This window comes from Rhincodon typus, chromosome 7 (assembly GCF_021869965.1).
Source record: "Rhincodon typus isolate 14 chromosome 7, sRhiTyp1.1, whole genome shotgun sequence".
Taxonomy (NCBI): domain Eukaryota; kingdom Metazoa; phylum Chordata; class Chondrichthyes; order Orectolobiformes; family Rhincodontidae; genus Rhincodon; species Rhincodon typus.
The window spans coordinates 33,495,606-33,510,164 of record NC_063338.1 but is presented as its reverse complement, the minus strand read 5'-3'; the positions used below and the strand labels follow the sequence as shown (position 1 = coordinate 33,510,164).

The 14,559-nt window shown below is 38.1% G+C and overlaps 1 protein-coding gene across 1 annotated transcript in view; it reads right to left on the bottom strand.

The window, feature by feature from the left end:
• LOC109918984 (collagen alpha-2(V) chain-like) overlaps nucleotides 1-14,559 on the bottom strand; it is a 245,325-nt gene that overhangs the window by 125,738 nt on the left and 105,028 nt on the right. Inside the window, exons 6-9 of the mRNA XM_048598785.1 lie at nucleotides 12,097-12,150; nucleotides 8,552-8,653; nucleotides 8,198-8,275; nucleotides 5,200-5,244 (exon numbers count right to left, since the gene is read on the bottom strand). Of these exons, the coding sequence (XP_048454742.1) occupies nucleotides 5,200-5,244; nucleotides 8,198-8,275; nucleotides 8,552-8,653; nucleotides 12,097-12,150 (279 nt within the window). The remainder of the gene's footprint in view (nucleotides 1-5,199; nucleotides 5,245-8,197; nucleotides 8,276-8,551; nucleotides 8,654-12,096; nucleotides 12,151-14,559) is intronic.

Here is a 14,559-nt window from a genome sequence, read left to right as displayed (position 1 = left end):
CAATCATAGCACTATTTCCAGCATCTGCAGGATTTTATTTTTGGAAGCATAAAATGGAACATGCCTACACAGAAGGAGGTATTGTGTCAATATCACTGATAGCACTTGAACTGAGGCTTTCAGAAGGGATCATGTGGCATCAGGTATCTCACCTGTCAGCTGAAGTGCCAGCAAGGAACCAGAGTTTCTTAGGGTGGGAGGGAGAGCACTATCAGAGAACATGGAGCAATGTATTTCTCTCCCATGGAAGTGGGCTCACCACTGACAATTTGGGACTTATTTCCTGCAGAGCTCTAAGGATATTGCCAATTTTAGCGACAGTCACCGACTGCCCCACTAAATTCTACTCATCGTCTCCAAATTGAAACCCCGTCTTCTCAGGAGCTTTAAACTGTTGAGGTCCATTTCTTTTCAGTCTTTCCTTTTTTTAAATAATCTGTACTTTTTTAAAGCTTTAACTGCTACTGTAACTTCATGGCTCCTCGCCTGGTGGCATTCTATACTCTGGACCTCAGCTCTTCATCCATGATTTTCCATTTAAGAAAGTTCTGTTATATTTCAGTCAGGTCTGAATCCTTACTGGCTCAGTTCCCACTCTGTACATTATGTCAGTTGGAAATTCTGAATATTATCAAAGCTCTTGGGCTGCCTTGCATGAATTTTCAATTTTGGCAGCAATTGGTCTGCTCATCTGCTACAAGGTTCCAAATTGTTACTTGCAATTCTATTATTTAATACAAGATAATCCCTAAGACAATGAGCCTATCAAAATCAACCTGGAATTCAAACTGTTAGATCAAGCCCAAATCATTTTCACATTTCCTAGAAGGATACACACATTAATTGGCCTGAATCTTGCACAACTTGCTGGCCTAGCTTCCTCTGCCTAATTCCTCACATTCTCTAATTTCCAGGACATATCAGAGAGAACAAACTGGAATGCAGCCCTGTGATGCATTAAATATTAATTGCTCTGATTTACCTGGCAAAAGTGTGTAGCTACCAGTTGAAAAAGGAAGAAGCATTTCAATAGCATATAAATTATAGCTACGATTTAACTTTATGAGGATTCCGCTAGGCAACTAATTGGGAACTTGATGACCCATTGTAGCATATATTAAAGTTCCTTCAGTCTGGAAGGTTTGTAAAATGTCAATTCTGTTTTGTTTTATTTAATTTTCCAGCACAGGGGTATTCAGCTGCAGGAGTAAATGTCATTTGGCTGTTATATCTAACAGCAAACTTGAGGCCAAATATATTGCCAGGAATGGATGCTGTATCTGCGCTTTTTCTGGAGTTTTGGAGTGAGGAATAATTCCCTTTTGGTCGTCCAGCCCAACATTTTCGCCATCTGTTTAAAATAACTGAATGCAGCTGGCATCAGCCATGGTGAAGTCCACTATTACCAGAAGGTTTACTTATGTTAAAATAAAGGGACAGAATGGAATGAAGGCCCAAAAGTCTAAAGATGCAAATTCTAAACAATTACTTAGTAAACCATTAACCGTGGTTTAGTGAAACTCCTGTTTTGTTAGTCTCCTATTTTGTTGGTCTTTGGTAATTATTCCTTTGAAAGAAAATCTATTTCAGGCAAAAAAAAATTATCAGAGTTAATTCTACTTTTGATGACCTGACATCACTGGTAAAATATAGATAAATGGGGTATTCACTGCACTTCTCGTGAAACAATCACCAGCAATGCAAAAGCAGTGCCAGGAATCTCCTGATCATGTTGTCTTGTTATATCCTTTCTGGAGAATGATGAATTGCTACACTTTCTTCACATCTTCCTGAACACTCCAAACTTCCCCCTACCAGTACACTATAACCACAATGGGACAAGATATTAACCTACTTGTTAATCACAGGTTTAGTTCTAAATGTCAGTATCATAGAATCATACAGTATAGAAGAGACCCTTTGGCCCATTGAGTCTAAACTGCCAAAAATACAATAAATCTATGCAAGTCCCACTTTCTAGCACAGTAAGATGATATGATTTAAATAAAACTTCAGAGACAGAAAATACCATTAATTTTCAGGGAAAGAATAAAACTCCAAACCAACTCCAAATATCTGATAATTATGCCATAAATATAGAAAACATAAATTATTAAGAAAAATAACAAGTGAGATTGCACAGTGAAATGAGATGAGGTAAGAAAAGATGTAGGTCTCTTTGTCCACCAGATATCAAGAATGCTACCACAATGTGCAGCAGAGGTTGCAAAGGTAATTGAAATGTTGAAACATATGAACAGTGACATTCCTAAGTTCTGAAAATTTACTTCAACATGCCAAAGGATTATTACTGTCTCAACAGGCGGAGATTCAACAGATTAGCCCAATCATTCAATCCAACTTTGCGACTGAATCTGTTTTTCCTCTATTATTCCTGCAGTTGTTCCAGAATCGAATCAGAAAGAAAGGGGAGAAGACAATCTGCAGAAATCCTTCCCCTAAGCCTCCTGCCGCAGCTTCTTCTCTCGAAAGTGCATAAAGTGGAGAGAAATAAAACAATGGCAGGAAGAAAAGAAACATCAATTCCAGTATTCATCTCAGGAAACTGTGAAAACACGCTGAAAGAATTGTAGAGGTAAACAGAAATTTGTGGGAGGTATGACACAGTTTCTTAGTGAAGGGAATCAATATAATCTATTAGCAGACATTTTGTTAAAAGGTAGAATAAACAATCAAGGGAAAATGAACTACAGAAACCACGGATAACTTAAGCAATCATTCCCTTGAATTCTGAGTTGGTTCTCCATGTAGGGAATGCTGAAATGCCACAGAGTTGTCACTATGAAATGCCATTGAGTACATTTGTGTCATGGTAGGTGGTCAACCCAAACTTCAACCTCAATCTCCCCGGCTCTTCAGACACCATAGATAGTTAATGGCTTGTTTCTGGCCATTGGGGTGACATCATCACCTTATCCGATCTTACAGTTGTAGTAACTATCAATACTGGCTCCAAAACGTTCAGGGAGAGTTTCAAGCTCCCCAAGTGCATGCAGGTATCACATCAATATACTGGTATCGTTTATTTTAGAATGTAGATTTTGAATAGGGGCATATGGATTTTGTTTGTGTTTATGAATGGATTTAATTATCAACTTTTCAGTCTTTCTGGAGCCATGATGTCAAAGAGCATCCCTCCTGGATTGATAATGTGCTTTTGTTTGTATTGTGAGGGTTTATGATCAGAGACTACAAACATTAAAAGACATTAGCTTGCTTTTAGTTTAAAAGGAAAGTTTTTACAGACCTGGAAAGCTCTTGTTTTCAATTCACAGAAGACCTGGCTGGGGTTAAATGTAACAACAATTTCTACTGAAGAAATTCAGAATTTAATTCAGAACATTAATGAAATAGGTTATCTAATTGCAAGGGTTTTAGTTTGAAAATTCCAAACCAGAAACATTTGGAAGGGGTTCTTTGAAACTATAAAAGTTTAGTTTGAGCTGTGTGAATAATCAAAGAAATGGCTGTCAGGTTCTCAAGACTGAGATTTGAAATGAGGAGTCAAACCAATAAACATTATAGAGATGGGAATTCTCTAGTTTTTGTGTACTATGAAGCGATGGTGTTGGGAAGAGATGGGATTTTCATTTTGCTGTGTGTTTTGAAATCTTTCAAACTGCGCTGTGTGTAGACAACCTGTTTTCATCTATTTTATCTTCATTTGCCATGTGTTGTAAAAGCCAAATCTGCAGCATTGCGTGTTTATGTTTCAGTGAAAGTCCATCACGTTACATAAAAAAAGTATGATTTTAGGCTGGGATCAGACTTTTCCCAACAGTAATATCAGCTAGGACCATAAGTCACCATAATTTTCACCTATTCACAAAGTCTGCAAATTTGCCAAATTAGGAGTTATAGCACTCTAAACACATCATGGTTTTCCCTGGTTGGGGAACTTTATGGGCCAAGCCAAAGGCTTTTGTAATGCCTGTAGAGATTACGCACGATTCCTCGTCATTCTGCTTTTTAACACATTATATACAATAATATTACACAACAAACGAATGACATCTGATGTTCCTATTGTTGTGGCTCCTAATCTATTCAACTGTGATGAAGTATAAGAGCCTTTGTCTGATCATTTCTAAGAGTTTTTTTGAAGTCCTGGCTTATCAGGTTTAATGGTCCACACTTGAGCGTTTTTTGGTGTCAGGAACATTTGGCAATCTACCAGATCTGAAATCAGCCAATCACCTGGCAAAATTCCATTTCTCCATTTCTAGTTAATTATTCCTTTCATAGCTTTGGCTAATTGACAACTCATGGTGAGAAAAGTGTGGCATTATAGTTCGCAGCTATTGCAGATGTAAATAATTCTGCAATCAAAAATGCCAAGAATAAACAAAGCAGCACTGAAATCAAGACAAGGGTAGCAACTGCCTGCTTGGCAACATGCCAGCTGAGTGAAATGTGCAGGACATCCAATATAGGCCTACTCTTGAAAAAGCACTTTGCAAAATGCCTCGCATGGAGTTTAGCAGGTGAACCATCAGATGGGATGAGGATTACAGCCTTTTGAACTGCGGCTTTCCATCCAGATGAAAGGCCCTGGACAGACTGAAGAGACAATGAATATGCCCACAGGAAAATCAGTGTCCCAACATCTCAAGGGCTTTTAGCTGAAATGAAGAAGAAAAAGTTGAGAATGTATAATCACTGGAAAAGGTGCAGTGTTGGTCTACTGTTGGTGGCAAATGGAACAGGAAACATCAAGGAACAGGTCCAGCCGGAGAAGATCTGGATTTGTGGACAACATTAGAAACTCGGTGGAGTGAGGCTAATAACGGATGAATGCAAAGGAAAGCTGAAGCATTTAGGCAGTTTTAAAGTTAATTTTCAATGGGTAGCATAAGCATATTGGATAGGACAAGATAAATAATGATGTAAGTAGGTCAAATTGTCTCCTGATAATAAGTATAATGCGCAAATTTGGTTTAACTGGTCTTTTTACCGCAAATGGAGTAGACTTAAATGAACCATTTAAACGCACATTAGAATATATTACTTTTCTACTTTCTCAGCCTTTAAAGTCATTGCACACATAATGCTATAATATACAAACACATATTTTTTAAACTTTAGTTCACATTAATAAATCCACGATAGCCGAATCAAAATATATGGCTCCATCCATCACAAACTGGAAAACTGAAATGATTTATTAAATGTGCTTACTGCTGGTCCCATGAGTCCTGGAGGTCCTCTTGTTCCTACTTCACCCTGGACAATGATAAATAACAAGAAACAATGATAAATAACACGGAAACAAATAGCTTGACCAATAATTCAATGCGGAGGTTTATGACACATATTGGGACTTTTTTTGCACTCTTCATCTGGATTTAATTCTCTGAAGTTAGAAAAGAGGATGGATTTCTTTACCATTTGGAATTTAATAGGTGCATTGTAGATAAATAACCATGGCTACATCTGAGGGCTTGATATTTCAACCAGACTGATACAGAGGATTCCATAATTCATGGAATATTAATGTCAAGGTACAGAGTTAATTGGAAAATCATGAATGAACTGGTAAGCTAACCGTAGGGGATATCTATATTGCTCATTGATCTTGTGTTTTATTATGATAACCAATTCATCAAGGAAATCTTATGGTCAAGGAAATCCACTGGCTACGTAGACAGGACGAAACCTCCCCAGGCAGACCACCCTATTAGTGAACGAAGAGAACCGTAGGAACAGACGCTTAGAAAACTATTATTTTCATGAATATTTCAGAAGACGTGCACATATTTGACAGATAAAATGGAGAGTGCTGAAGAAACACAAACCAGATAACAAGATATGAGGTCAAATGATTAAAAGCCTAACCAAAGTTTAAAAGGTGTCTTAAGGAGGAAAGTGAGGGAGAGAGGCAAAGAAGGTGTGGATTGGGAATTCCAGAACTTAGGATCTAGGCAATTGAAATTACAGTCACCAGTTGTGGGGCAATTATGATTGCGAATGCAAAGTAGGGAAAAATTAAAGGAACACAGATGTCCTAGAGAGTCATGGATGATGTTATAGAGGTACCAATGGAGACGCCAAGGAGAGATTTGACACCAACAATGCCAATCATAAAATCAAGATGTTGCTTGACCAGGAGATATTGTAGGTCAGCCGGAATAAGAGTCTTAGGGGAACAGAACTTGTTGTGAGTTAAAACACAACAGCAGAGTTTTGGATAGCCTCAAGTGTATGGAAGGCACAATGTGGCAGGCCAGCCAAGACAAAATTCAAATAGTCATGTCTGGGAGTAACGAAGATCTGGTTGAGGTTATCAACAGCAGATGAGCTATGACGGAGGTGAAGTGAATACTGTTATGGAGGTGAAAATAGGCAGTCTTAGGCATGGTATGATATGAGGTCAGATGCACATCCTGGGATTGAATGTGATATCAAGTTTACAAACACAGTGGCTGTATCTCAGGCTGTTGCCAGGAAGAGGGAAGGAGTCAGTAATTAGGGGAAGAATTTGGAGACAGGGCTGAAAACAATGACTTATTTAATATTTAATTGGAAATAATTTCTACTCATCCAGTACTATTTATCCAATAAGCAGCAAGATAAGAAAAGATAAGAAAAAGAGTTAGGCTTGCCTCAGCTTTAGCTGTTATTCAAACTCAATTACCCTGGCAAGCTCTCCAAATCCTGTGATTTGACATTCATGGGACTTAATTTTGACTTTAAGAATAGTGTAACGAGTCTTAGAGATTTTAGATTCTGCAGCATGAATTATTTTCCAAATGGTACACATTTTTGGGCCACCTACTTTTTTCTGAAAATGTTCCTGACCTAAAGCCACATGTTTCTGGCCAGAAATGATTTAGATTGCTCTAAGGTCAGAGACATACCAGAGCACGTCTCCAAACTTGCTAAAACATGCCAAAGAGATAGTGTCTTAAGTTTCCTACAGAATAACATTATCAAAAAATATCCTAGGAAACTGTATGCTGAGTATGCAAACAAAGACCTTCACTGACACTCAATACAAAATAAGTGGACCTTACATGCAGCTCCAATTGTAGTTGAATTTAATTTTCATACAGTTACTGACTAAGAAATTGAGGTATAGGTACTTCATGCCTTTTCATATTGTGTTCAGCCAATCAAGGTTAAAACCAGACATTCATTCTAAAATAAAAACCAAAAGAACTGCGGATGCTGTAAATCAGGAACAAAAACAAAGTTGCTGGAAAAGCTCAGCAGGTCTGGCAGCATCTGTGAAGGAGAAAACAGAGTTAACTGATGGTGGCCACCATCTGTTCTGAGGAAGGGTCATTGGACCCGAAACGTTAACTCTGTTTTCTCCTCCACAGATGCTGCCAGACCTGCTGAGCTTTTCCAGCAACTTTGTTTTTATTCATTCTAAAATGGCAGCACTAATGTAAAATCATATTGTATACTGATTGACTTCGTAATCTGCTCTACATGTTGTCAGTTATCCTTGGGCATGCCTTTGCTGAGATTGTGTGCATCAGATTTCCCAGTTCCTATTAGATGTGTACATTGATATCAGGTATTGATTTTGAGTATTAGGACATAGCTTTGTGTCTAAAACCTGTACACTACTAAGCCCTGGATCTCCCTTTCTAAATTTGTATAGAAAATGTATTAGCTTTCCATTTAACTTACACTGATTGCTGTGATATATGAATATAAAGGAGGACAGACTATTTTTTCAAGATATATGGAACTTTTCAATTCTCCAGTCTAACTATATTTACCAGGGCTTGAGTGGCCATGTACTAACAAAAATATGTGATTTGACTTAATCATGTGTTAATATAGTAGCTAATCAACACAGACTGGATTACCTTTTGATTAAAGCAACTAAAAGTTTTACGATTCCATGAAAGGGTCTCACAATTTGTCATTGATTTCTAATGTAATTTTAAACTATTATACACATTTTCAATTACATACCACAATGGACACTTTTCTTCTTCTGCATGCACATACACACGGACATAATCGCAGAGGCAACATAAGATGCTCAAGGGTTTATTTAAGTTTCATTGCTACATATTACAAATTTCTGATCTACTGTTACTTATTTCACAGAACAGTGTCATCAGTATAGTGTAATCTTTATGACATACTCTTAACGTGTCATAAATAAAGCAGTCCTATCATATATTGAACACACGGAGATTTTTAAATTCTCTCTTACCATCGCACCAGGCACCATTCCTAGCTGACCACGAAAGCCTGACTTCTCATCACCACCAGCCATCTGAGATGCAAGTTGCTGTAAGAGAGGAAGTAGAACAGTTGGACTAAATCTCCTGCACTTATTTATGTACAGAAGTTACAGCGATTAGGCTAAATCTGGTAACCATGAATGTACCGCTTGAGGTAACCAGTGCACTCTATTTTTCTCAATTGTGTTTTTCATTATACTACAAATAGACATGCAAACAATAAGGGTGAATGTTAAAAGGTTTGTTCAAAGTGAATAGAAAAAGTTTGAGGAGTACTTAAACATCACTTAACACAAGAACTGAGTATGCTTTGAAATACTTACACCTGGAAATCCAGGATGAGTGGGATGTCCCGGTGGACCAGGAGGACCAGGATTTCCAGGAATTCCAGGTACGCCATCAGGTCCAGGTGAACCTGGTACACCCTATAAGTGAAATAGTTTTCAAAAATGAATTATGTTTTTTCGGAAAAGTGACAATGCTTTGGTTAAATTCCTAGTTTTGGTTTCCATAATCTCATGTCAATTAGTTCTATCCCGGATAATAGAACAGCAATTGTCAGATGCCACCCACCGTGATTTCTTATGCCCAAAATCAAACTTGGAGTCAAACTATGAAAACCTAATTTTTGGGAAGAACATTCCCTCCAGTGTTTTCATTGGTTTTATAATTCACTATACAAGTAACTATACAACTATACAACTATACACTATACAAGTAACAGTCAGTACATGATGATACGAATAGCTATTCCTGTAGCTTTCAATTGGAGGCTCTTATACATGCCTCATAATATACCAATGTATCAGTATCTAAATGTGTAAACGTGTCCTTATAGTTTAGTGATTTTTATGTTAGTCTCATATGTTTTCCTGAAAGTTTGACTATTTTAAATGGTTCTTTGAGTTATTATATTGTCGAAACAGGAGCCACCAAAAATGAGTTGCAAATATTCATCAACTGATAAAGCAAAGGAACACAAGGCCACTGTTATGCTGCTGTATTTTAGTGAATAAATATATTCACACTTATATCTTAAAATCAGTTTTAATGTCAATCAACTACCCTTGAAAAACATCAACCCTAGAGGGCATCATAGAAAACCATGGTTTCACTAATAACTGTGGGGTAGAGAGAGAGTGGCAAGGTTAGACTGGGATGAGGGAGTAATGGAATGGTCTGATTTAGGTTTGTGCATTGGTTTACTGGCTTCCACAAACCAGATTGAGAGGCCTGGCAGCTGTCAGGCAGGAACACAATTACAGGCGTGTAAGGCTGAGGTAGGATGGTTTGGGTGATGGGGGTGGGGAACAGAATGGCTGAGTGGTGGCCGAGATCTTGGGCAGGGATCTCAGGCCACATGGGATAGAGTTGAAAAGAAAGTTGCAGTCTCAGAGTATGACTTGGAAGTTACTGCTCTGGTTGATGCTAAGACAGACTTTGATCGCTCCACAGTGACATTCTAGCTCAGATACTACAACAATACACTAACTCAACATTAGATTCAGAGTAAAGGCAGAAATTTATTGAATTGAGAATAAATACCAAATTTGTGATAAACATTGGGATTCCTGGGAAATGAGTTTGTGGCCAATTTACATCATGCCCAACTATCTATTTCTTGTGGAAAACCCCTGTCAACAACTACATATATGAACAGATACTGCAGTGAAATGTCGATGCTTTTCTTTGGGATTTTTCCAGAAATTGAGCCCGACCCAAAGAGCTTTCAGTTTATTTGTATGTAGGATTGTGACATACTCAACAATTTGAACATGCAACAGATATTAGAGTAGGTGGATTACAGAGTAAGATAGTATTTGCAGCATAGTAACAGGTCCAACAGGTCCATGTCAATGTTTACGCTCCATAGGACCTTCCTCCCTTTTTCATCTACCTCAATCAAGATATACTGAAGAAAATGAATAGATGGTAGGAATAGATGCTATCCTATATTGACATTGCTCTGCCATTTAATGCAATTAAGGTTGAACTTCAGCCTCAGCTCAACTTTCTGGCTCACTCTACATAGCTCTTCATTCCATAAGTGATCAAAAATGTGTCTATTTCAGCCTTATTGGAATATCAGACATGGAATATCAATAACTGTGGAGTGATTGCTCTCAAGGGAGTGCAGTGAAGGTTTACCAGGTTGATTCCAGGGATGGTTGGGATTGTTTTTGCTGGAGTTCAAACAAATGAGGGGGGGCCTCATAGAGACTTATAAAATTCTAACAGGACTGAACAGGATAGATGCAGGGGGGATGTTCCCAATGGTGGGTATGTCCACAACCAGGGGTCACAATCTGAGGTTTCGGGGTAGATGATTTAGGATGGGGATGAGCAAACATTTCTTCACTCAATGAGTGGTGAGCCTGTCGAATTCACTACCACAGGAAGTCGTCGATGCCAAAAAATTGAATGTGTTCAAGAAGCAACTGGATATACCACTTGGGGTGAATGAAATCAAAGATTATGGGGAGAAAGCAGGATTAGGCTACTGAGATGGACGATCAGCCATGATCTTAATGAATGGCAGAGCAGGCTTGAAGGTTCAAATAGTCGTTTCCTGCTCCTATCTTCTATGTTTCTATATGAATTCCAAATATTCACAAATCTTCTTTGTCATCTCCATCTTAAATAATCAGTCCCTTACCCTAACAGTGTGCCCACATGTTCCATATTCCCCAGCCAAGGGATGCAACTGCCCTGAAGGCACAAAATGCAGAAGACAGGTTGGGGAATTTACTTCCAAAATCCCCAAAACAAGTAGGAGAGTTCAACCATGGAGATGAACAATCAGTGAAACTGTGTACCATGCATAGACTGTTCAGAATCTCTGAGGAAATGTTGCTCCTCCTCCTCCTGAGATCTCCCCAGCAGCCTCTCATTGCCACTTTATGCTCTCCTCCATCTCAGAGCCTCTCCCTAGAAGGCTTGAAAACTCGAGGCACAAATTTTCTACTTGTACTTCAGATGTCTAGGTCCAACTGATTTACATAAATAGTGAAAAACAATCATTCTGACGCAAGTCCTTGCGGATCCTTGCCAATCTGAGCAGCTACCCTTAACTCTTACTCTCTGTTTTCCGTTATTTTTTAAACCACTTTGTTGCACTTGTTTCTATTTGTACCCTAACTCCATGTTTTCTAAACTTAGTTATCAGTCTGCGAGATCTTATCAAAGGTCGTTCAAAATAAAAAACCAAATATATTAGTCCACTACCTTACCCTTGACTACCCTTCTGTTACTTCTTCAGAAGAAGTTAAAAGGATGTTCAAGAATGGTCCTCCACTTTACAATTTTGCTGAATTTGGAATCTAGGACTTGGACAAACAGTCTCAGGGTAAGGGAGTCTACATTGAGGAATGAGATGGAGGATATTTCTTTACTCAAAGGGTTGCATTTCTTTGGAATTCTCCGCCCAGAAAGTTGGGCACGTTCCATCATTGAATATGTTGAAAGTTGAGACAGGCGGTTTTTTTTTGGTCTCTCAGAGTTTCAAGGAATTTGGGGAGTGAGTGAGAAAATGGAGTTGAAGCCAATAATCAGACAATATTATATTAGGAGGAGTATCAAGCTTGACAGGCCATATGGTTTACTCTTGCTTCTGCTTCTTATGCTGTCATTAATTATCTCCCCACTTTCATGTTTAATGGTTTTATATCTCTTTTTGAACTCTTCCAATGTCATGCATTTGGACAATTGCACTGTCCAATTTCATTGTATCATATTAAATGTGTAATTAACCCCATCTGTATCTCCAAACAAGCTATTAGTCATCGTATTGTCTGATCAGGCTGTTGCTGTGGTAGAAATAACATACTCTATATATTCTGTCATTGAAGAGTGTCCTATCATTACTCACTGGTGGTCCTTTTGGCCCTTCTATGCCTCTTGATCCTTGTGAGCCTGGTGGTCCCTGTGAAGTAAACAAAATTATTTTTTATGAAAAATAAATTCAATGTTCGGAATTATATGTATGAAAAAATGCATAGATGAAAAAGACAAACAACAATCTGGTTTGCTTCTGCCAAGCTGGCAGTTGCATGGTACAATGATAATGAGTTGTTATCAAAGCAGAGCAAATTATTCTCTTAATAATTAGTTTACAATATGCTGAGACATGATGCAAAGCAAATGCGTGTACAGGAGAATTTTGAGTATCGTAGGATTGAGGTGATGTTTCCTCACAAACATATTACAATTACCAGCCTTTCTGAAAGTCTTCATATTTTAATTTTCCAGGGAGTGCAGTTGAACTATTTAAGCCATTAATGCTTCTTTTACAGTTTCTGACAGATGTTACCTATCTCCCTCATAGGTTTAAGTTAATGCATATTCTTTTATATTTCCATTACATATGGAGCAAGTTTGCACATTTTTGAATCTCCTGCTGCAGATTAATGGTCCTTTGGAAGCTATCATTTAATGATCTAACACTGACATAACACATGGTCTGCAGGCTCCATGCCCATGAGATCAATCAAATATCAGCTATGGTAAAATTGTACATAACACAGTAACCCTGCATCAACTGTTTGATGAGATTCATTTTAGCATATTATGCTTAATACAATTTGTTTTATCATTATTACAGTGAGTAAATACCCAATGAACCTCTTTATATTTTAATGGATTGAGATATTGCAGAAAGTTCCAAAAGAATATTCCAGATACCCAAGGTTCCAAGAATTTTAATGTCTCTGAAAAGATCAGGCAAATCTCTTGTAATAGACAAGCACTTTCCTTTTATTTCAGATAACTGTGCAAGCATTTCAATACATTGAAAGGAATTCTTTAAAGATTGCTATGATGATGGTTGGAACCCCAAAATACTGGGGACATCTTCAACTTGTAACTACAAACTGAGTTCCTCAAAAAGAGGGCTCTTGCTGCCAAAAATGGTTGTGGATGTCTGGAGAGGGTAACCAATGGAATTTAGTACCTAAAGTGTTAAAGAAACTTCAAATAGACTGAACTATGATATCTTGTGACTATAAAGATAATTAGGGGCTGAGGATCCCCGCTCAACAGCAAGCCACTTCCTGTGGATTGTATTTCAAACTGGAAATACATGTGTTTTTTCCATTTGTCGAGTAAACGGCAAGGATTAAAAAGTCAGTTTCAAACCTACTCGAATATACTCGAATGGGACTGAACAGTCTTGCTTTATCCAGTCTGTATTTAAGCATCAGTGTGCTGTGAAGGTCACAGTTGAAGAGCTACCCAATAAGTCACGCTTGTGTTGCAGGTAAAAACAGTTTCTCACTCAGAGTGCGGCAAATCAGTTGAGAAAGGAAAATAGGACAATTTATTTCTAATCTGTGTCTGTGTGTGGTGGAATACTAATTCTTTTCACATTTAGTAACCAATAAACTGTTGTTAATTCAAGAAAGATTGGTTAAATTGTCACCTTTTAAAACATAAGTACATTTGGGTCTAGAATAAAGATAATATTTTAAAGTTAATCTTGTTGCAATCAACTAAGAATGCGGGGGATTGACAAAAGGGAGCCAGTTCATCCATCCTCACCGTGGAGCTCCTCAGTTTGAGGTATCCTATCTGGAATCATAACAAGCTGAGGAACGTCACCCAGGATCTGGCCATAACCAGATCATGTATTAAATGCAGAAGAGATTTTCTGTTTTGGGTGCAACCAGCAATCTGGGCACTTGAAATGGCACTGGGTTTCAAAAGTGAAGTTATGTTCAAGCCTATACTCAAACCGACAACACAAATAATCCTCCATTAGCCAATGGGGCAAATCGGAAAGATGTTGTGCTGGTTATTATGTTCTGAGAGTTGGTGAAATTTGTCGGAATGGCTGGCATCAATGGAAATAAAATTCAGGAGAGATGTAAAATGCACTGCCATCTTACTGTCACCCATAAGGTATAAATGCAGTATAGTGTCAAATTCCAGAAGTCACTGGGTGTTTTGTAAGTCTACCTGGCCTTCATTTAAATATTTGGAGAACAGAGGTTCCCTTACTCCATTATCTAATGATTCAACTTGCAATGGTTACTTGACACCTAGAGGATGAAAGGGGTCTACAAAGAAAAAAGAGGCAGGAACACTTGACTAGTATAAAAGGTGTCGCTTACTGCTGGGATATGGATCTGAGCAGTGAGATTAAGCTGGTTGGCTTGGTTTTTTTTGGCTGCCACAGACATAATGGGCCAAGTGACCTCTTTCTGTGCAATAGCTTTTCAATGATCCTTACTCTGTCCATGTCTGAATCGAAACATGTGCAGAGTTCTCTGATAAACAACATGGTTACAGCTGGAGTCAGGCAGGAACTAAGCAATCTAAACAGGAAATCTGCTAG